This window comes from Paramisgurnus dabryanus, chromosome 20 (genome assembly GCF_030506205.2).
Source record: "Paramisgurnus dabryanus chromosome 20, PD_genome_1.1, whole genome shotgun sequence".
Taxonomy (NCBI): Eukaryota; Metazoa; Chordata; class Actinopteri; order Cypriniformes; family Cobitidae; genus Paramisgurnus; species Paramisgurnus dabryanus.
Genome location: NC_133356.1, coordinates 14,850,895 through 14,873,618, shown reverse-complemented (window position 1 = coordinate 14,873,618; position 22,724 = coordinate 14,850,895). Strand labels below are relative to the sequence as shown.

The 22,724-nt window shown below is 37.1% G+C and overlaps 3 protein-coding genes and 1 long non-coding RNA gene across 4 annotated transcripts; all 4 read right to left on the bottom strand.

The window, feature by feature from the left end:
• Positions 1 to 3,532: 3,532 nt before the first annotated feature.
• On the bottom strand, positions 3,533 to 4,583 carry c20h10orf53 (chromosome 20 C10orf53 homolog). Its single transcript, XM_065297530.1, has 3 exons — positions 4,429 to 4,583; positions 3,893 to 4,012; positions 3,533 to 3,801 (listed from the first exon to the last, which is right to left on the bottom strand). The coding sequence occupies exons 1-3, from the start codon at positions 4,520 to 4,522 to the stop codon at positions 3,737 to 3,739; spliced, it is 279 nt and encodes a 92-aa protein (XP_065153602.1). The 5' UTR covers positions 4,523 to 4,583; the 3' UTR covers positions 3,533 to 3,736.
• A 604-nt stretch (positions 4,584 to 5,187) lies between these two features.
• Positions 5,188 to 13,943, bottom strand: chata (choline O-acetyltransferase a). Its single transcript, XM_065296607.1, has 15 exons — positions 13,696 to 13,943; positions 13,340 to 13,443; positions 12,699 to 12,890; positions 12,482 to 12,600; positions 12,224 to 12,277; positions 11,943 to 12,123; positions 11,415 to 11,592; positions 11,057 to 11,226; positions 10,874 to 10,974; positions 10,507 to 10,635; positions 8,072 to 8,194; positions 7,860 to 7,998; positions 7,625 to 7,687; positions 7,368 to 7,505; positions 5,188 to 7,245 (listed from the first exon to the last, which is right to left on the bottom strand). Exons 1-15 carry the CDS (start codon positions 13,742 to 13,744, stop codon positions 6,979 to 6,981), a joined length of 2,007 nt encoding a protein of 668 aa, XP_065152679.1. The 5' UTR covers positions 13,745 to 13,943; the 3' UTR covers positions 5,188 to 6,978.
• A 441-nt stretch (positions 13,944 to 14,384) lies between these two features.
• Positions 14,385 to 17,283, bottom strand: slc18a3a (solute carrier family 18 member 3a). Its single transcript, XM_065297529.1, has one exon. It carries the CDS (start codon positions 16,663 to 16,665, stop codon positions 15,112 to 15,114), a length of 1,554 nt encoding a protein of 517 aa, XP_065153601.1. The 5' UTR covers positions 16,666 to 17,283; the 3' UTR covers positions 14,385 to 15,111.
• Positions 17,284 to 21,465: 4,182 nt separating this feature from the next.
• On the bottom strand, positions 21,466 to 22,397 carry LOC135787581 (uncharacterized). Its single transcript, XR_010547117.2, has 2 exons — positions 22,030 to 22,397; positions 21,466 to 21,931 (listed from the first exon to the last, which is right to left on the bottom strand). It is a non-coding gene; the product is annotated as an uncharacterized lncRNA (long non-coding RNA).
• Between the last annotated feature and the right edge of the window lie 327 nt (positions 22,398 to 22,724).

The window sequence follows — 22,724 nt, the reverse complement described above, 5'->3', positions numbered from 1 at the left end:
TATATTTGTCTTTTACTGCGTTTGCTTTTTTGTTTAGGTTTCCCATAATGTTCGTTTGGGAGCTCGTGTGAAGTCTGAGACGCGTTGTGTTTGTCTGTTGATCAGTGTCAGATGTGTCTCAGCAGATTAAACCCTCACACAGAGTTTACATGATTTAATGTCTGCATGTTCTTGCTCAAAAATGACAGTGGCTGTATCATTTCTCGTGTAAAGAAATGGACATATATTAAATATTAATATAGATTTAAACATTGTTTGACTAAAAATAAGCGTTTCTCTCCATCTAAAGTGGAAGTGAAAGTGAAGACAGCGTCCGCGAGACGAGTCCATCGCCCCGTGCAGGCATTTGTTATAATACATACATAATGCTTTTTATTTATAGGCCACAAAATGTTGTTTAATGTAACTTGGTTTTAATACTTTATTTGAACCAATTATTATTGCATCTTCATTATTATGTAATTTTAACTGCTACTGCTCACTTGGGTCTATTTTTATTACCCCAAAATAACAAATTGCTTCTTTATTAGTTAGCAAAATAATTGCTTTTTTTTTCTTAAAAAGTGTAAAAATATCATCCCGTCTCGTTCTCGTGAACCCAATCTCGTGTTTCGTCTCGTCTCGTGGATTAAGTGTCTCGTCACACCCCTAGTTTAAAAATTTTCAATATTGTGAATTTCTCTGAATATCATAATCATTTCATTAGGTAAATGGGTAAACTGTCAGAAAATATGACTGAAAACACATCATTAATATGAGTAAGAAACCCCAATGCCCACAATTTTATTATTTATGAATAACTTGCGTACAAATTTGTACTTTGGAAAGCTGTAAATACATAAATAATTTATGTATTAGTCCTTTTAAAACGTCAATATTATATGTTTCAGAGTGTTTTAAACGCAAGTAAATGTACATATGGTACAACCACACTGAGACGTAAAAATACACACATATTCTCATGAGATCATGTTGACTTTTGAGCTCATCAAAGCTTCCTCACAGTGCTTTTTAACAAGAATCCATTATGGTAAGTGTCCGGATTCAAATTTGCCAGCTATTGTTTTTTCTGCAATATAACCAAAACTAGTCTGTGTACATCAGTTGCATATGTTGACACTCCTTTTTAGGTATGTTGGCTGCATGTGACCCTCCTGCAGCCCCAGCCACGGGAAACAAGTTCACTCATCTACAGTAGCTGAACTAAAGAGGACACTGCTTTTAACCTTCAGGCATTCAAGGGCAAAAGCTATCTTTCTTAACAGATGCTAAAATTATAGTTTGAAGTGAATATGTATAATACATGTCACACTATTAATACACAATATTGTATAAGCTGATGTACGTTTTCATCAGGTTTCTATGTTGCCAAAGAATACACAACACATAACTGTAAGCAGAGGACAGCAGATTGTTTGCTGTTTGTCAAAATCACTTGGCTAGTTTTCTCCGGGAGAAATCCTTTATCTGTGTTAAGAATTCTTTACTTTTTTCTTATTTGTCTTTCATAACTGTCACACTTGGCTTCATCCTGAGACGTCAAACAGATGGCATGTAGACAAGTAACAATATTCTCTGTAGCTTTTACAAAATATGCTTCCTTTTTAGACTTTATGGTTCTTGTAGCGTTTTTTGACTTGGGAATATCTGTAATTTTAGCATCTAAGAGAGCATAACTTCAAAATGAGGTACACATTGGGAGACAAATTCAGAAAAGTTGCAGAACAGTTATTTTACCACCAGGATAATTGTTAAAGTGAACTTAACTTATATATTTTGTTGAAATCTTTCTCAGCGCATTGCTATTAACCAACTGTAGCAGCACTAAAGTATGGTTGAACTGGTGTAATGATCAGTCGTGTACTCTTATACGGCTTTCACATAGGTCACATAGGCTTTCACGCGGTGTATGCTGCGCTCGCTGTGGGTTCAGTGCAGCAAAGCGATTTGTGCTCTGTTGGCCAGACCAAAGTAGTTGTTTTTTTTTTATAAATTACTACAGTACTTATAGTTGGGTTAAATAGTGGATGAGGAATACAGAGACTGATGTTGCCCGTCTAGATTTTCACACAACTTTAAGCTGCCTACCTACAACGAGCTACTTGACTTAAAACACACCTGAAATGCCAACTTGAACTGCTACGTGTTTCCATGACATGGTTTTCCTTCCGATGTCTCTTTAGGAGCTTCAGGAATTCCGACTATAAGCTTTTCGTCCATTTTGTTTGGATGCCCTGTTTCTATTGGCCCGGCAGGTAATCGTCACAGAGCGCAGCGCAAAAGTTAAACTATTTTGAACTTTGACAGCGGCGTGAGCCCAAGCTGCACTCTGCTGCCTCAGGGCCGATTCACAGTGGATGTGTGGCGTGTCTGTTGCGTGTCTGTCGCATGGTAGCTGCATGGCGTTTTCTATGCCCTTGCTTACCAGAAGCGTTCTTGACGCGGCGCTGCTGCTGCTATACCTGCAATAGGCTTCTTCATGTTAAACATACTGATTTGATTACACAAAGACTTTCATTCTGTAGCCTGTTCAATAGTTGGAAATAGGTTTTCTGCATGTATGTCAAACAACGTCGTGTCAAATTGACATATAAACCACTTTTTGTGTTCTATTTTGTCTGGAAACACTTCCAAGATGCTTGCGTGTGGCGTAAAAAATAGGCATCGGTCCTATTCCTAGCATGCACGTGTCATGCAGGCGTTGTGCACGGTCAAACCTGCTAACATGAGAGCCTAAATAAAAATAGACATGCCACGCAGCTGAGACGCTCACGCAACGCATCCGGTGTGAATCGGCTCTCACGCTTTGCTCGACGCAACAACAAACCCGCCCTCGCGCGGCACAAGCCATTGAAATGAATGGGTTTCATAGCGCAGTGCACACCGCGTCCTATGTGAAAGCCGCATTAGACTGTGGCCCAAAAATGTACAGATACAAAAGTTGTCATGGGGCGGTACCTTTTCAAAAAGTACATTTTGTACCTAAAAAGTGCATATTAAAGCTACACATTGGTACACAGAAAAATCATGGGTGATAAAAGTACACTACTCGTGTATGAGTACCACTAGACCTAGTGATACAATAAATACACCAGCAGCGTACACTTAACACTGGTAATTTCACTGTGTACATACCAAAATTGTACATATTAGGACACAATACCATCCCAGTGACATCCTTTGTACCTTGTTTTCTGAGAGTGGGTTAGAAAATTATTTTCACTCAAGTTTGTCTATTCATCTGGATTTTACTTGGATATTTTGACACCTGCAAAAGTGAATGTAACTTTGAATCAAGGCAATTTAATAAAATATTTCATTATTGTGTTTATCTGTCAATGGCGTATGGACTGGCCATTCAAGACTGTGGCACAAGAAGCTAGGGTCGACTCCCACTTTCCTATTACCCTGCAGAGGATAACTGGGTTAGGGGATTGGATAAATATAATATACAGATTTGGTTTTATTATTTTGTTTAATTTAATTATAGTTCTCTGAAAAGAACAAAGACACTACAGTATCATACATTGTCTATTGATTTTGATGTACACTGGCTTATACATTAGTATAATCCAATAAACTATGTCCCTCCATAGGATGGATATTTGTTTGGCTATGTCATTTATTTAATTAAGCAAACCCACAGCATCGCACTGTAGTCAGCTCACACGGAATGCGCATGCACTAAAAATCTGACTAGGTAAGAAGCACTAGATTTTTAAGTTAGTCGTGATGATCAGTATGCGTTTCTCACTGCGTCAGTGGCCTGCTGGCACATCGGATCAAGTCGTCCATCACCTCCTGTAAGTAGAGTTTTACAGACAGTCTATGAGCATCGTCCCTCATCGTCCAGTTTACGAAATGCTTTCTAAATGTTGACACAAAATATTACCAAACTCAAGGTCAGTAATGTTGCACACGTAGACGCACTCTCCATTGACAATAAGCATTACTGTATTCCAGACATCGGTTTGCTCGAGGACACACTGGTGACCGTCCGCTTTTAGAGCCGCTAGACGCGGGAAATAAGAAAGAATAATATACGCCAGGCCTAGCTTTGTAAAAAATGACCACGGTGTTAGTAACTTAAGGTATTGTAACTTAACTACAAACGAGTCACTTTAACTTGCCATTGGTAAACGTTTGCTGTGTCACAGTTTGAACTATACCGTAACATTACTTTTTGAGAAAGTATATTTTAGCAAAAGAGACGGAAGTTGTTGACTTGCCCAGACGCGAGATTGTTAACAACTATCATCGTACATATCGTTTACATTTTACAGCAAATAAATTAGGTAATAGACCATCCTTTAAAGAAAGCTTACTCAAATCAAATAAAACCATGTAAAAGATGGTAAATTTCGAATAGGACAAATAGTATGCAAATTGAGATGGTTTTAGAGTAACGTAACAATGCTACATTTTTACCTTGTAAACCGTCCAGGCGAAATGTCCTGTGCTCGACGATACCACAGGACTCATATGGACCATATCGTATTTTTACCAATGAATTCTGAGGCATTTCCTTAAATCTCAAACAATAACCTTACAAGTAGTTTGTTAAGCGGTAGCGGCACAGTGTGTTTGCAAAACAGAGTCTGTGTGTGTTTACTTCTCTCTCCATAGTAACCATAGTAACTCCACAGTCATACCAGGAACAGGAGGGTCATACTGTACACTCTCAAGATATTTATGTGACCAATCAATAAATACTTAAGATTTATTTAATAATGTTTGCATGTTTGTTATAATTTGTTTCTATATAACCATTTATTTCAATTATCTTCTTATCATTAGCTGTTATTGCAACAGATTCATCCAATACAAAGAATCAGTATAGTGTCTTTAAAATTAGAAATTACTTTAAGATTTCTCAAAAGCTTGTGTGTAAAAAGTTTTTATCAACAGAAAGTTGTTGCTGGTTCATATATGCAACATGGACTAATTTTTGTCTGAAGTGAACTCACATCTATCAAACCCCTAGGTATAATCACTTGTATCATTTAGTGTTTTGTATTCAAAATATATTAATGTTTAAAAAAATACTGTAAATATGTAAGTGTATTGGTTGTTTCAAATACATAAAATACATAAAAATATACTTTATGCCATGATGTGTTGAAAAAGTACACCTAATGCACAGGGCAATGAGTTGATGATATGAAACAGTCAATGCGAATAATAATTTTTGTTTAGTAATTTTATGGCATTGTTACAATACAGCGATTTTATTAAATAGACCATCTATCTTTTGAAAACAAAAACTTAGAAAAATAAATATTTGAAAGAACATCACAGTTTCACACTTCACCATCAGTTTAACATAATACATTCTGTTTTAGATTTCACATGTAGTTTCTTTTAAATATTGCCCATACACATTTTATGCCATTTCAAGGCCACAGTAAGGACTCATGTTAATATACTTGAGCTACTGTAAGGCTATTATTTCTCTGCATATGTATAAGTAATATTTTCTTTACAATCTAGTGTAACATAATTGGCTGGCTTAAGCTTGTACTGTAGTATAATCAGAATTAGTTGTGCTAAGTGCTAAAATCGATTTTCAATGGCTTAAGAGATAACTTTTTTATATTTTCGAATTTATAATTTCTACCTTAACTGTCCTATATAGAATATTGAAATGGCACACACTTAAAAAAGTATTCACTGCATTTTTCACAATTTATAAACCTATTCTTTACCTATATATACACAATAGGCCTTTTTTGTTACATTTGAACACATCATTGTATACTTTTGTAACACCTTTCAGAAATATTCAAGCATATTGTCACAATGTTGACTGGACCTTTTTTTAAAATAAGGCTAATCCCTTTGTAACTCCTGCTTAAATGAAACTATTTATCTTATCTTAAAGTTACTATTGCACTGGAAATTTAAATCCCTGCTAATATTATTGCACTGGAAGTAGACAATTGCACAAAATTACATACATACATACATGTTCATGCATTACTGATTCACAGTGGACCATATTCCTTAAATATTTATGCTGCCTAATGCTTTCACTAGCTTATAGTATTTTTAAGAGCTCAGCTTTAGCTTGTAAGAATATGACCCACTAAGAATTAAATTAATAACACTCATTACACACACACATATATATATATATACAATAACTACCATACAATTAAAATTATTTTAGACTGATACAGACTTATTGTTTGTATACTGGAGACTCAAAATACACACTTTGCCAATTTCTTCTGAATAAATACATTATTAAAATTTAGTACATTAAACACATGTTTATACTCACAGAAACAAAGTTAAACAGCAGCTTTTGCTTCAGTTCTGTAGCAGCTTATATTGTGACACTGTCAGCTACAGTATAATATACTCTTATATTCAGAACTGAGAAACCCTGAGCACATCACCCCACCCCAGATTTAGATAAATTCCTCTTAATCCAAATATTTTAATAAACGTTTCCTTTTTTATATACTATTTATTTTTGTTTAGTTCGTTAATTGTAGTCTAATCATATTAAGCAAAAATATTGTCTGTTTTTTTCTTTAAACTGCATTTTAAGGAATAAGTAGCATACTATTATTAATAAATAATATAGTTTTTATAACTATCATATATATTGTTCTGCTATATTGCACAGTTGCAGTCTTTGGACTTATTAGCTATAATAAACTGTACTATAATTTTACTTGTTTCGTACGATCTCATTGTTTCTGTAGCATCTGTAATTGGTCTATGTTATCTGGGTTGTTCTGTACACATACATCTAGACATAGTTTAAATGTACAGTCATTTTCTCAACATGTCCTGTATTCTTTAAAACCCAAAATATGCATATGTTTATATGAGTAGTAAGCCTTACAATCCTTTATCAAGCCCATAGATTGTTTAACTCCTAAAATCCCAATCCACCACTGTATACTACTGCCATCTTTACAATTTTATAAACGATTCAGGATGATCCAGTGTCGTTCTTACTTCTTGCTATGACTTTCTACCATTCTTCATGAGCTTGGGAGTTCCCGCCTTCTTTTCTGGTGTAGCTTGAATGTTGCATTTTCTGCATAGATCTTGCATTTCCATCAGGCACCCATCAAGAGTCTTCACAAACAAATCTGAGTTGGTCTCTGCGGAGTCATGAAAGCTTGACACGCAGAAGATGATGTGGTCTGCCTGAGGATTGTAGCAGGCGCCATAGCCATTAGGGACAACTGGACCATAGCAGCAGAACATCTTCTCAGTGGTTGGGACCTATGCAAAGACAAGAATTTAATGAGACAATTTGGTAATCTAGAGGTACAAATAGGTTCACAGTTTATATGTTTACTGTAGAGAACAAATTTTATGTTTATTTTTTAAAGTATTAATCAAACCTGGCTTGTGGAGAGCATGAACTGGATGCTGGTGAGATAGGTTGGATCAGTAAACAGCTCTGGCGTCTCAATTTTCAGCTCCTTGGCAACCTCTCGTAGCCCCAGTAAGTGATTGTCTATTGCATTGCCTGCCACTGCCTTTTTTCACAGCGTTAAAAGACATATTTTATTTTAGAGATAATGTATGACATTTACAGTTTGAAAAATCACAATCACATGACTGTGGCAAATGTGTTTTAGATTTAGCTTTTACTTACCAGACGTGTGTAACTGATCTGGGCTTCGATTGCAGTTCTAAACTTTTCCATTTTCTCAGCATCCTACATGAATAAAGGCAGACAGGGGGGTGAAATGTATTTAAAGGAAATCAAGTGCCATCCTATGTCCCTTTTTGGATAGTACACACTCATTGAGTACAAATGGGCTGGCATGCATGCATAATGCTGGTAGTTTGAATGAATTATAGAAATGTAATTGAATTACAGTACATACAGTGGAGTTGGCGCTATTGCTCATAGCTTTAACAAAGGCTAGGGCCTCAGGTGTGGCAGAGCGGATGTTATCAACCCGTCCCTCTTGAAAGCGACGTATTGATGCACTCTCATAGGTGGGCACTAGACGTCCATGACGTCTGCAATGCAGATGAAGCATCTAGTAGTAATTTAGTCATAAGGCGGTCTGTGTACATTATAGAGATAACTGACCTGTAATATGTTAACTGCAGGGCAACTTGAACAAAAGCATCAGGGCTCATTTTCTGTTTCTTGATGAAGTCTTTGCCATAACTGTTGAATTGGTAGACATTCATGTCCAAATTCTGGACAAGTCTGTGGAAAATGGTTATGTACAGCATGAAACCAAACAAACATAGGCCTACTTTTAACAACTTGTATTTCCTTTGAACTAACATGCATTTATTTATCTTAAAAAATGAATTACTCAATTAAAAACAAGCAATTAATCATTCTGTTTATTCTCTCTTGAAATGTCTTTGATAACCAGAGACAGAAACAGACACTGAGATTTTTAGTAAATAAGGCTGAACCTAAACCAGATTTAAAGGGATAGTTCCCCGAAAAATGAAAATTTGTTGAATTGTCACCAAGCAGATCTGGGGCACCATTGACTTCCATGGTAGCCTACACTTTTTTGTTTAATTAAGTCATTTTAAAGGTGCTCTAAGCGAATTTACGCATTTTGGACCATAAAACATTTTTTGTTACATACAGCAAACATCTCCTCACTATCTGCTTGCTGCCTGTCCGCTGATCAAACTGTAAAAAAACGCGATCTCTGTAGACAGCCCAGGTTTCACAAACGGCAATAACAACACAGTGGCCAAACCTACAAACAGAAACCATAAAAAAGTGTTCCAGCCAATAAACGACAAGAAGGATTTTGGGGGTGGGGGCTGGGCGCGTTCATGAAAGCAGGGAAGGGAGGGGGAGGAGTTAGCTACTAGGGGTGGGCAAAAAAATCGATTCTTAGATGAATCGCGATTCGGACGTGGGACGATTCTGAATCGATTCACAAATGTCAAGAATCGATTCTTAAATGTTAGTTTACAAAATAACGTCACGTTATCAGAACCAAAAGGCGGAACTCAACTGGGGGAGCGGTGATGCACACAGACAACTTAAGAGAGCGCGCCCTGCAAGAGCGCATAGCCGAGCTTACAAGAGCAGAAGAGAAAGAACACTTTAAATGCTTGTAGGACTATACTGCATATATCTCTACATTGAATTTAGGGCTGTCACCATTACTCTATTCTTTTTGAGGAGTTTTAAAAAAAATCCTTGAGTACATGTCGAGTACTCCTTAAAATAGCGGAGATGCGGTTTAGTGAAACTAACAGTATTAGAAGCATACAAATCAGCGCTACGCTGCCTCTCTCTCCCTCTCGTTTGCTCGCTCACACACACCGTGCGTGTGAATCAGGAACTGCGTGAGGCAAGAATGCGCATCCATGTGAATTTTGGAAGTTAAAGACGACTGAGCTGCAGTGGCATGGCAAAACACATTTGAGAAGAAAGGCGCAGCAACTCAAAAAGACCTGCATGTTTCACAATTACTCCAAAAGACCATAATGACAATTTTGCGCGTGGAGCAGCAGTTGTGCGATCTACCGGCATTGCCTTTGCGATCGACGTATTGGACACCCCTGCCCTAAACCATCCGCAGACTGTTTAGATATAACATGAATATACTTCTGTAAAAATATGCACATAGTTTGTTATTCAGTCGCTGGGTGCGCTGCATTATATAAATACAGTAATACTGCCAATCACTGTGTATAATGATGATGATTAGACGCTTAACGTTCGTGGAAGTTAATGCCGGTTAACATATAGAATTAATATGTCACGTTAAATTAATATTTTTACTGGTTTTAATGTCTTACAACAGAAACAACACATGTATGTATATAAGAATGACATTATTTATCCCTAGTTGCATTAAAGTACAGTATATGACAGTTCAGAGACTAGCAAAAGCGCAAACATTAACCTGGCTTTGAAAGCAAATGCGACGTAATGACGTCACAGATATGCAAATTAGTACGTCAAGAATCGATTCTGAATCTAATCGGGAACCTAAGAATCGATTCTGAATCGATTCATGAGGGTCCAAGCGATTCCCACCCCTATTAGCTACGCTCCGTCTGTTTGAAAACAATTCAAACGTCAACTTAGAACACCTTTAACTTACTATTTTTTATCTTGACAAGAGATTAGTTGTTATTACTTATAAAATGAAGTTGACTTATTTCAACCATATTTTATACGTTGTATCTCATCTCTTGTCAAGATAAATAATAGAAAGTTGACATGACATGTAAATCTGAGTTAAATAAACAAAAAAAGTGTAGGTTACTATGGAAGTGTATTAAAAAAAATAATACTACATAAGTGAATGGTGCCCCAGATCTGTTTGGTAATTAACATTCTTTCAAAATGTCTTCTTTTTTGTTTAGCAGAACAAAAAAAAATGTATACAGGTTTGGAACAACTTGGTAAGTAAATGATGACAGAATTTTAATTTTTTTGCTGAACTATTCCTATAATGTGCACTCAGAATAACATACATTACTCTATACAGAAATTGCTAACTGGTTGTAATATCTGTTTTGTTAGCTTACCTCTGTAAATTATCTGCTGCGTCAGTGAGTAAGGCTTGGATTTCTGGTGAACATTTCCAGTGCAGACGTTTAGGAACAGGGAGCTCACTTACGCTGGCTGCCCTCAACAGCTTAGATGAGCTGGGTTTTCTGAGAGACAGTCATGATAAGCATTGCATTGTGTATTTACCTACTGATGCTGAAGTTATCTAATTTCATTTTTTTAATTTCAGTCTCACATTTGCAGTTCTAGAAAACATGTGCAAGATATAATTTAAGAAGTGAATGTATTTATAAAATTCTGGACAGTCAAAAAATACTTGGAAATATGTTTCTATAGACAAATAATTCTTACTAAATTCTAAATTCTTAATAATTCTTGGCTTACACGTAGCTCAGTAGATATTCTGTACATTTCACAAGCACTATTCCCTCGAAAGGCGAGTGTTCGCAGACGACGCCACAGCATCCATCTGCACCTATTACAAACTGAGATACTTAAATGTATGAATTCATTTTTGTGTTCACATGCTTGCTGTTATTTATGTAAACATCCTATTGGGTTCTCTACCTGCATGGGCTTGTCGTACCAGCGGTTTCCCCCATTCTTATCCTTGCCCCCTCCGTGAAGCATCAGTGAGGCGCGGTTGCTGTCGGTCAATTCAATGCCGGACGGGTCATCCAAACACACCAGGCACAGACAGCGTTCAATCATGTGTAGAGAGTCCCTGTTGGTGGAATCTGTGCCCGATTTTATAGTATTACATTATATGTGAATGCATTCTATTAACCTATACAGAATATCCTGTTTTATCAGGGGAATTTATAAGGATAGAAGTATCCAGTTTTTCATGGGCAAACTGAAAAGGTTAAATTGCAGTATTGGTGACAGATACATCTTGTATCATTGAGGTTAAGTAATGTCTGACCTTGCATCAGTACACTGCGAGCCTTGGCCCATTGCGTTCGGCCGTCTGATGTAAGCAGACCAATAGCAGGTTGGCGCTCCTCCTCACTGTCCGCCATCTTTCTGATACGCTCCAGCTGAGTGTAGAGGTCTTTTTCACTCAGTTGGCAGAAGTTTATCCCCACATCCAAAGCAAAAAACTGCAAACACAGAATAAAGCTGAAATTATATAATATTTGGCTTAATTTTCAACACGTTTTTTACAGACTTTAGGATTTAATATTAAAAATCCATGTCCATTACATAGAAGTAATGTATTTTAAGACGATTGTTTTTTTTTTTACATAACAGGCATAGACTGCTAAAGATTGCTTTCTTTTCAAAGACAAAGTTTAACATAAGTAGACTAAACTGAGGTATAAAGGTAATTGATTCCCAGCTGTCTTTTACAAGTCAACAAACCATCTTGCCTATTAATGACTTGATGGAAAAGCATAATACTTTAAGATGACACCTAATAAGATTCACTAATAGATGAAGTAATGCATACCTGATTCTTGCAAGCCACTATGATCTGTTCTGGGTCAGGCCTTTTAGTACTCCTGTGAACCACTAGACTGTCAGTTTTGGGCCCTGGCAGGCGGTATGATGTGAAGACCTTGTTGTACTGATCCATACACATAGGATTTCCAGCCTGCTGCCCACGACCCTCTTCTACAGGGAGGTTATTACTGCAATAAATAGCATTAGATTATTTTTTGAATTACAGAAATTATTGTATTGTGGTATGTTCCCGTGTTTCATTTATTGAAAGTAGGAGAAGTAACTTACCTATCAATGAGAGATTTATACTGTAATACACCAGAAATGAGATGGGCAGCATAGCTGTTGAACAAAAATATAAGAACTTATTTAGTTTATGATTTCTTCAATTATGCAGCCATATGGAGCAAAACTATTGTTGGATGAAATTTGACAGCTTATACATGCATCAATGCTTAAGTACAGTACCCTATAGGCATTTGTAAGCTCTATGGTTGTCTTGATGTACTGTAATTGTGTTTAAGTTAATATCACTAAAATCACTACCTGAGGACATCATTTTGTCCTCTGAAGTTTTGCTCTGGAAAGACCATAACAGGACTGGAGTTGACAGGTAGTGCTACCCTGTTATTCAAATACATATCTTCAAGCCAGTAGTCATACACCTTAGAAAATCATCAAACGATAAAGAGAAAAGACATGCACCTTAGTAAATCGCTAAAGGAAAGTGTTTAAGCAAAGTAATTAACTTCTTAGTCCATACCCAATTGTCTTTCTTATTGTATCTCTCTAGTAGCTTCTTCTGAAGCAATTCTCCCACTCCACCAGGTGCTCCAAATTTCTCCACAATACTCTTTGTGTTTTTGAACTGGTGCTCTGGTATGAGGTGACTCATGCACTTTAGATACATTTCCAGTGTTTCCTTCAGTGGGGGAACAGGGAGCTTCGGCAGGCCCTAATCCAATATAATAAGGGTGCAATTAGTTTATTTGTATTTTTGCATGTTTTGTATTTTAATAGCATCTGTTTTCTTGAGTGTGAACCTGTGGTATTTGTGCATACCTTATAAGTCTGTTGTTAAATTAGTCTTACTCAATATACTGATAACATCCTGGTGAGTTCTTCATGCTTAAATTGTAAAAACCCCACTTATGACAAATTTTATAAAATAAAATGTATGCATTTGGCAAATGCTGTTATCTAAAGAGACTTGCATGTCAAAATATGAATAAACAAATTGCACCCTCATATATGATCATTCACGTTTTAAATGCTAACAAAAACATTATATTCATCATAAAGTGAGACATAATTTTATTAAGTTTAAATACATTTAAATATAGCATTATTAACATAAAAAGTTTTTATATGCAAATATGTAAAGTGACAGGCGTCAGTACTCACACAGGGTTGTCCAGCATTTTTTGATTCTTCAGTTTTCGAAACCGGCATCCTCAGAAAGGCAGAGTTCAGCCAAGAAAGCCAAAATGTTACTGACACTATTCTCTCTGGAAAAAGACAGATGTGAGGGGAAAATAGTACTGCGGTTATTCCGTTTTCAACAAGTTTTTAATAAAGCTTTTTTCCAACCAACGTTACCTATGCACAACCTTAAATTATTCATTAGTTCTAATATTAAAGGCGATTTTCTTTACTGCGTTTAGTATAGTATAGTATTTTTTTTTTTAAAGTAAGCATTTTTAAAAAAATTATATTAATCTCATCTCTGCTCAAAATGTCAAATTGAAGAAAATACTCACCAAAATGATATAGTTCTTGTCGAGTCCTAAAGTGTCTCCAACAATTCATTCAGATTCATAATCCGTAGGGTTGTATAAGGGAAATGCCGCTTATGGTAAACTTAACTTTGTCCTGTTTCAGGTAGCATACAGGTACTTGGTTCCATTCATTGCAAACCAGGAGCTCCTTGAGATGTTCCTCAGGAAAGATGCTGAATGATGCTGAAGGAGCGGTACCCTGGTTTAGACTCCTCCCATCAAACTCCATTCGCTCAATGACTTGATGCAGTTCACCTTGCCAGCCCACATCATACTTATTTTGAGTCCTTGAACAAAATTTATGAACACTCTACCAGGTGTCAATAAAAAAATCTATGTACGCAATATCTAATTTAATTAAAACAAAATATGGCAAACCATCCTTTTTTAAATAAATAGATTATGTTTACCTCAGTTCTCAAACCGCCCCCTAAAACCCTCGTTTTTGTTATGAATCTTTCATACTTTACAAATCCTACGAAACTTTCTGGTGGTGGAAAGAAAGGTTACAGGCACAAAATGTTTTAGTAACATATTTGTTCAGCCTTTATTTATTTTTCGGCACACAACATCAGGAACGATTTAATAGATCTTATTTACATTTTAATGCTGTCATGTAGGTTGTTTTTTTCTTTATTATGTGTAATTTCGTTTTTTTTTCTCTCTCTAAAATGACAAGAACCGGTCTGCTTTAAATGTAAAATTAGCAGAAATTTATTTTGTAAGACAAAATGTAAATGAAAACAATTTCAAAGTTATTTAAAACGAAATAAATAAAACAAATTATAGATATTAGTAAATATTTGTTTTAAGCTAAATTAAGAAATGTATGCTGTATGAAATGACATCAGACAGGTTTCGTCATTTGTTTCACATATATGTTTTTTAATTATGTACATTTTATATGCACATATGTACACATTATGTTCCGTAATATACAGTTATGCATTCCAGAAATACATCCTAAACATTTAATACTTGAAACACACTGAAAGGCAGGATTCATTTCATCAGTTCCATCATTTTGTCTATGAAGGTTTCGGGTGACGTTTTGCATATTATTTGTTAAAGCAAAAAACTGACGGAATAACTTTAACGGAGGCCCATTCAATACGTAGACACGCGTCTTTATATTTAATATGCACCTTATTTATATCCCTGAATACAACTTAATACAGCGGAATACTATACAGTGATATTCATCAGTGATCATTTTTACATTTGTTGTAATGGGAAAACTGTATTTCATTATTTAAGTAAATTAAGTAAATTATTTCAAACTGTATATGTGAATCTCCTCGGGACAATAAATAACACGTAAACGAAGTAATGAAAAACATTTATATTTAGTAGATTTTTTGAAGATGATTGTATTAGAACTAGGACAGAGGACTCGGACTATATGAATTCTGGTTCGGATGTCTCTTCTTCGGACAGTGACTTTGATTTTCCAGCAAATGTCCCATTCTCGTCGATAGGCACACAGTTGCCAGATGAACTATAGCCGTGCCTCTTTTTTAAGCGTTCCTCCATTCGGATGGTGTCGTACAGACCTGTCGCTCCCTCCTCCAGTAACATGTTTCTCTCGGAGTGAGAAGGTTTCATTAAGGACACGTTGCGGAGCAGGAGCAGGGCTGGTGCGTAAAGGACGTTCGCTAGACCCATGCCTAGATTAAGTTGCACGAAACCTAGGTCGTGTACTATTTTACCGGCCACAACGGGCCCCAGCGCATAGGCAACACAGTAGGAGATGTCTGCAATAGCATATACACCACCATAGACAGACACGTGACGGACGTCCACAAGGAAAGCAAGCGTAGGTAATAAAGCTGTGTCTACCAGTGCAATGCCAAAACAAATGCCACATAAGGGAATAATAAGTTGCTCAAAGTTTTTGCAAGCCGGCACCATACATGAGCTGGCACCTATAATAACCATGCCCAGTGCCCCATAAAACCACTGCAAATGTGGATATTGTGCTGCCAGTTTGACAGTGATATAGACACCTAAGATGTGAGGGAAAAAGGCGGGTAGCCAGGTGAGCCCGATCTCCCACTCGGATGAATGCATTGTTTCCTCCATCCAGTTAGCGATGGTGGGCTCCAGGAACGCAAGTGGGATGTTACATGTGGTTAAAGCTCCTGCCACAACAGCTATATAGGGATCAATCATTAGTTTGTAAATTGGGCTGCCAACCGGCATATTCTCTCTAGTCCTGCTGGAGAAGGGCTTGAGGACAGCCATGCACAATATACCATCTGCTAAACAGATACAGGCGAGCACAATGAACGGGACACGTTTGCCCGCGAACTCGTATAGTACCCCTCCAAACGGAGGTGCCGCCAGACTGCCAAATGATATGAACGCGAGGGCGATACCCAGCGCTCGACTCCTCTCCGCCTCCTCAGTGAACTTGTCCGCGATCATGGCAAGCCCAGAAGTGTCCGCAAACGCCGAACCGAGACCTTGGAGACTGCGCGCTGCGAAGAGAGTCGCGTAGTTTTCGGCAAACGCAAAAATGCAGGTCGAGACAAACATGATACTAAGTCCAATTATAAGTGGAATGTCATAGCCCACGCGGTCTATGAATGTTCCCGTCAAAGGATTTACAAGGAGCTGCAAAATGGCTTTGGATGCGAAAAGCACGCCGATCTGCACATCAAAGTTCTCTTTGTGCACTTGATAGTGCGTCCTGTTGCTCGAAGCATTGCGCGTGGCATGAGCGTTCTCCGACTGGCTCTCTAAGCGCGCTAAGTAATCTGGCACAATTGGGACGATGACCATGTAAAGCATATTGTCTAGCAAAAGTGCCACGCACACAATGACTAAAATAATCCTCCTTTGCCGTTCGGGGTCCTGGATCGCAGTGCCTAACTGTTTAGTTCTTTCCCCCATCTCTGACAATTTAACGGCGGCGGTTTGAGCCAAGCCACCAGATGCCTCCGAAGCCATGTTTCACACTTTTCTCAATTTGAGACTCTTAACAGTCTTGTATACAGTGCGATTCTTGCAAACAAAGTCAGTCGTCCAGCACTTGAATAGTCAGGCTTCAACGCGCGCGCGAACTTTTCCTGCTTTACCTTCGCGTGCCGATGCGGTCCCTCGTTGCGCGTGCATTTCCTCTTTAGTGACTGCTGTCAGCCAGTGTTGTGTCATCGTATCATGACCCGTCAAAACTCATGCTCGGGTCAGAATTTACGTTCTTGTTTTTCCTTCTTCACGTTGTCATTGTATGACTCAAGGAACCCGAATGAACCCGAATAAATTATTCACCTGTAGCGCAATGTCTTTATCTCTCTTCAGCTGTCTTCTTGTTGATGGCACCGAATGTAGATGCGCTTACATGTTGATTCCATTGAAATCTCTCCTCTTTTTCCCAAGGATGTGACGCACTGTTTGCTACCCCCTCAAGTGGTTCCTCAACCAGCTGGGTCTTTTATGCTAATTTAACACGTCAAGCCCCTACCCAGTAACGCCAGGCTTTGCTTTATAACTTCAAAGTATTGAGCGAGCTCTGTAACTGCTTAGGACCACAAACCTTATGTCACAGGTCTTGACAGGCATGCTGACTCTTGGGAAGATGCTTTGCAGTGCTATTTTATATTCTCACCAACAGACGTCATTGATTTATTTGATCTAATATTTATTTATAAAGTAACACATTTTTTAAAGAATATTTTTCGAGAAGTTTAATATTTTTCGTTTCGACTGTGATTGCTCGTTTCTTAGAATATATTTTATATTACTATACAGGAACAGGGACGGAATAAAGGAGAGAAAAGAAAATTGACACCAATTTTGCAAAGATAGTAGCTGTGTAATCTACCCCCTATAGTAAAGGGTTGGCAGTCCGTGAAGTAATTAATTACTCTAAAATGGAATAATTGCTATGTAATTAAATCAAGGTTAAATGGCTTTAATTTTACTGGGTCACATGTCGTTTCATGATTAGGACATTGTTATGTATTAAACCAAAACGGTATAAGTTTAAACACATAAAAAATATATTATTCACAAACAAAAAATAAACTAGCTTTATATATTTATTTAACACTATGGAAAGTTTTTTTATTTTCTTTTTATCTAAGAATTCCGCTAATGTTAGTGTTCTCGTAATTCAGGACCACAACTGACTGGACAGCTCCTCATGTTTAAGCCTTAGCGCAATGTTTTCTGCTTGAAGAACAATAGTTGTTTATTTGTGACATCTAGTGGTTATATTGCTTTACTACAACCCTGGAATAATGTGCTGTACGGCACTATTTGACAGTCTGCATAGTTCAGCACAGAAAACATTTGTGACCCTGCCTGTAAAAATCCAGCTAAATGTATTTTTTATGATTTTTCTGTTTTCTTTATAAAATCTTTAAAATGCTGTGAAATTTCACACTGTGAAAATGTAATGCATAAAATTAACAGTCATCATCCACAACAATAACTGAAACTTTAGAATAAACTTTAGTTGTTTTATCTTATTTCAATGCTTGTTTTGTATTATTTTAAATCATTTAAAGGGAAAGTTCACCCAAAAATTGTGTCATCATTTACTCACTCTCATGTTGTTACAAACATGTATAAATATCTTTGTTTTGATGAACACAAAGGAAGATATTTTGAGAAATGTTTGTAACCAAACTGTTTGTGGACCCCATTCACTCCCATAGTATTCTTTTTTCCAACTATGGAGGTCAATGGGGTCCACAAACGGTTTGGTTACAGTCATCAGAATAAAGAAATTTATACAGGTTTGTAACAACACGAGGGTGAGTAAATGATGACAGAATTTTCATTTTTGGGTGAACTATCCCTTTCAAGTAATTTTATAAGGCCCACTAAAAGTTTATTGATGCCCCCTAGTGGACCCTGATCTCCTGGTTCAGAAACAATCACACTTTAAAAAATGGCTGGGTTGATTTTAACCCATGCTAGGCAAATATTGAATTACCCAATGCTAGGTTGTTGTTACTCAAACATGGGTTAGGCCAGTGGTTTTCAAACTGGGGCCGCGAGATGGTGCCAGGGGGCTCCCAGTTTTATGACATTTTATGAAATACAATAATTTATCATGAATTCTGTGTAATTAAACCTAAAAAAATAAGGCTTCTAACCAAAAGCACTACTTTTTTGTATAATTTAATTTTTTTTTAATTAAAATGTTGAGTTTTAGAACAGTTTTTTGTCAAAAATTTTCTTTGGGGGGCCGCAGAAGGAATGCACCGTACACAAGGGGGGGCCACACGCTGAAAAGTTTGGGAACCACTGGGTTAGGCTATAGTAATATAATATGGGTAAAAACATTTTTGATCCAGCATGGGTTAAAAACAACCTAGCCATTTTTGGAAAGCACATAAAAATAGCTAAACCCTGAGCCCCATCTTCATTGGATGGTATAAATATTAAGTGAAAAAAATGTTTCCCTTAAAAATTTCAAATTGTTTGCAGCCCATATACTAACATGCATGCATCATCTATAGGGATGTCACGAGAACCGATACAAGTCGATACCAACATTTTTTTAAACATGACGGTACCTGCTTTCTCTCATAGATATGTATAAAGGCTAGATGGCTCGCCCGCGCTGCTGGCCAATTGAGTGGAACGTCTGCATTTTGGCGGCCATCTTACCACAGGGCGCTCGCTCACTCCTAGCATTGAGTTTTAATGATGCAGGTATTTTAAATGACCATAACTTGCTTAATTTTTTACCCATTTTCAAACGGTTTGGTTTGTTATAAACGTCAAAGATGTAACTATGACACTGCATACCTATACTAAAAATAAATAAAAAATTCATGAAACATGTCAAAGCATCCAGTATTATAGCCACGTTAATAACGTTTGTAAAAAACCAAACCGTTTGAAAATCGGTAGAAAATTGAGCAAGTTATGGTCATTTAAAAGTACCTTCACCATTAAACTCAATGCTACGAGTGAGCGAGCGCCCTGTGGTAAGATGGCCGCCAGGTCATGCCATTAGGGACTCAGCGGTAAGCCATCTAGCCTTTATACATATATATGACACCTGTCATGAGCAATCCAGTCCCCCCGAGCAATTCTGCCCCCCTAGGACCCCGCGTAATTCCATTGGCTGAAAAAACTCCTCATGGGTAGCCTTTGTAGCGCCTTATTACAATTCCTTCAAAATTTCGTGATGATTTATATCGTTAGAATGTTGTTAAAATTACAATTGGTCTATTTTAAATTATCCGTTTAATATAGTAGTATATAACTGATGCTCTAGGTGGTGAGATCTACCAAATCTCGTTCTTAGATTTTTTTTAATTAGCTTAACGTGACGTACCAGCTTAGCATACAGCTATCGGGTAAAATAGCTTAACACAAACACCAGTTGCACTCACCGTAATAACGTAATGTCATTTTTTTAATCCTGAGGTTTAAAAAAATATGTTTCACGTTCAGATAACTTAGTAATCAATAACATAAAATTGAAATGTGTTTTTGTTGTGTAAGGCAATTAATTGGGTTTTTAGGCGATTACGTGTGTCATTACGTGCTGCTCACGTGTTTGCAACATGAATATTAGTTCATTAATTATATTATTTTTGTAAGCTTTTATTTTAAAAATATTTTGTATGCTTCTATTTTGTAAAAAGTACCTAGCTTGCTACACCACTAACGCAGCTTCGATTAGCCATTAGCATCAAGATATCGCGATGACAAGTTTTTGACCAGGCATTACTGCTAGGTACCAATTGGGGTCCTAGGGGGGCAGAATTGCTCGGGGGACTGGATCATAGACATCATATAGGTAGACGCCCTATCGACCGCTACTGCCTACTGGCGCGGTGAGATATGGGGCCGCCATCTTAGATCGGTCACCCGCTCCACTCAGTGTAATCTGTATGACTGGTGGATTGAGCTATCAGCGCATTTAATTAATCATATCTCAGTGAATACCGAACAGATTTTCACGCGGGTTTTTTTGCTGCAAAGGTCATTCATGGAGCTATGATATAGGACACATGGTTCGGCGTATTTTAACCCCTTATGTGCCGCAAATCCCGTTTGAGTGGGGGTGACAATGTGATGTACATCTTTAAATGAATATTTCTCTGGGATTCTTTGGGCTAGAAACCTAATCTTGGTCTTGTTTTAAAGAAGACAATTTAGGGTTTTTCACAAATGAGTTAGAACGTAAAAATATTAAATATAAATATTTTTATAGCCGTTTATCTTTATTTTAATATATCAAATTATGCAGTAAAATATTAATTTATAAATAAAATTACATAAAAGTTAATGTTTCACACAATAAATAATGTTAACATGAAGCAAAATTTTGCCACATACTCTTGTACTCTTGTATACTCACAAACTAATAAATTACTGTCACCGCAATATTATTCATGCAAAAAGATTTTGAAATATTAAAACTACATTCTGAGAGCTTTCCGGTGATATATAGCTTGCCATGATTTTTTAGGTTTAGAGTAGGGTTTTAGTGTTATATGCAAAAACAAATTTGGCCTACCTGTGGGCCCGTAACATTTTTAGAAACTGACTCTCACTGTGTCATAATTTTCCCCAAATGGTAATGAAATATGAAAATTATACTATTTGAGCTTTCCAACAATATATAGTTTGTCAATATTAAGGTTTAGAATCTTAGTGTTACCAACACTAATGTGGACAGCGCCACTTAATGTTCATAGTAGGAATGAATGAATATTCACTAAACAGTAATAAAATATTCTGATATAAGATATAAAGTGAGTCCAAAATCAAAATATGTGGTGTAGGACATAAGATATTTTATAAATCACACACTATAAATATGACAAAGATGCAGAAACAGATAGTTGCAATAAAATAAGACTTTTTAATATGGTGAAGAAACAATTTAAAATGATTTGTAAACCCCCACACACACACACGCGCACGCACGCACGCACACACACACACACACACACACACACACACACACACACACACACACACACACACACCCCTGAAAGAGGACTGTTTTCCAGAGATTCTTTCCCGTGCTCCCTTTCTGTAGTTCAAGAGAGGTGAGTTTGGCAACATGGTGGAGCCTTATCTTTAAAAACACAGACACAACCAGTGACAACGAGTCAGACTGATAGTTGTCGATTCCAAACCGAGTCTCCTCAATGTCCTCCTTACGAAGGAAAACATCCTCTGTTCCTGTTGACATCTCAGCTTTTTAAAGCTCGGCGGATCACTCAGCTCACAGCACCTTATAATAATAATAATAATAATAATAATACACATTTATATAGCGCTTTACACAATACTCACAACAGATAAACTCTTGTAATTATTACTTTACTTTACCCCACTCTCCTTGCAGGGTGAACAGCGGCTGGTGCAGTAAACATAGCCTAGCGAACGTTAGCTGGCTACGATTTCAGTACAGTAAAATCAATAAGCTGGCTCTTTCTCAATTTTCTGGTATTATTCTATTCACAAAATACAACCAATAGTACCGCGATGTTAAAAAGTACTTGTGAAAATAATCCTCCGGGCTCTATTTGCGATCGTCCGCCGATTAGAACAGGAAAATGCTCCACAGTGCTCTGACATCTTATCTGCTGCCATGCAACGAAACTAGGAGAACGACCGGTTTAAGATGGCCGCCGTATTTCTCAGTCCCCAGCGGCCAATAGGGCATCTAGTCTTCTATATGATATCTATGGACTGGATTGCTCACGACACCTGAGGTACCGAGGATGCAATACTCTTCCGGGACTGATGGGGGCAGCATATACGCGCGTGTGTATTTGACGCTCCACAAGAGTTAAGAAGAGGAAGAACGCCTCTTACGAGCACAAGGGAATCTCTCGTAAGTAGTTTGTCGCTATCAAACAAAGATTTGGCAAAGCTCTTGAAAGACAGACACCCCGATCTCTTTAAAGAATTTGAGGTAAGTTTTAATTCACATTAACATTATATACAAACTGTAAAACTTAAATTTTATACTGAAACTCAGACCCTATATTATGTTTGTTTCTATAAATGGGCGACCATGC

Excerpts from the sequence above, each read along its gene's own strand:
- c20h10orf53 (XM_065297530.1), bottom strand. The coding sequence starts at position 4,522 with ATGCCTCAGAATTCATTGGTAAAAATACGATATGGTCCATATGAGTCC. Across the intron at positions 4,013-4,428 it reads TCGCCTGGACGGTTTACAAG|CGGCTCTAAAAGCGGACGGT; the intron begins GTAAAAATGTAG and ends TCCCGCGTCTAG. Across the intron at positions 3,802-3,892 it reads CATTACTGACCTTGAGTTTG|GAGGTGATGGACGACTTGAT; the intron begins GTAATATTTTGT and ends CTCTACTTACAG.
- slc18a3a (XM_065297529.1), bottom strand. The coding sequence starts at position 16,665 with ATGGCTTCGGAGGCATCTGGTGGCTTGGCTCAAACCGCCGCCGTTAAA.
- chata (XM_065296607.1), bottom strand. The coding sequence starts at position 13,744 with ATGAATTGTTGGAGACACTTTAGGACTCGACAAGAACTATATCATTTT. Across the intron at positions 12,278-12,481 it reads GGACAAAATGATGTCCTCAG|CTATGCTGCCCATCTCATTT; the intron begins GTAGTGATTTTA and ends TTTGTTCAACAG. Across the intron at positions 11,593-11,942 it reads TAGTGGCTTGCAAGAATCAG|TTTTTTGCTTTGGATGTGGG; the intron begins GTATGCATTACT and ends CTGTGTTTGCAG.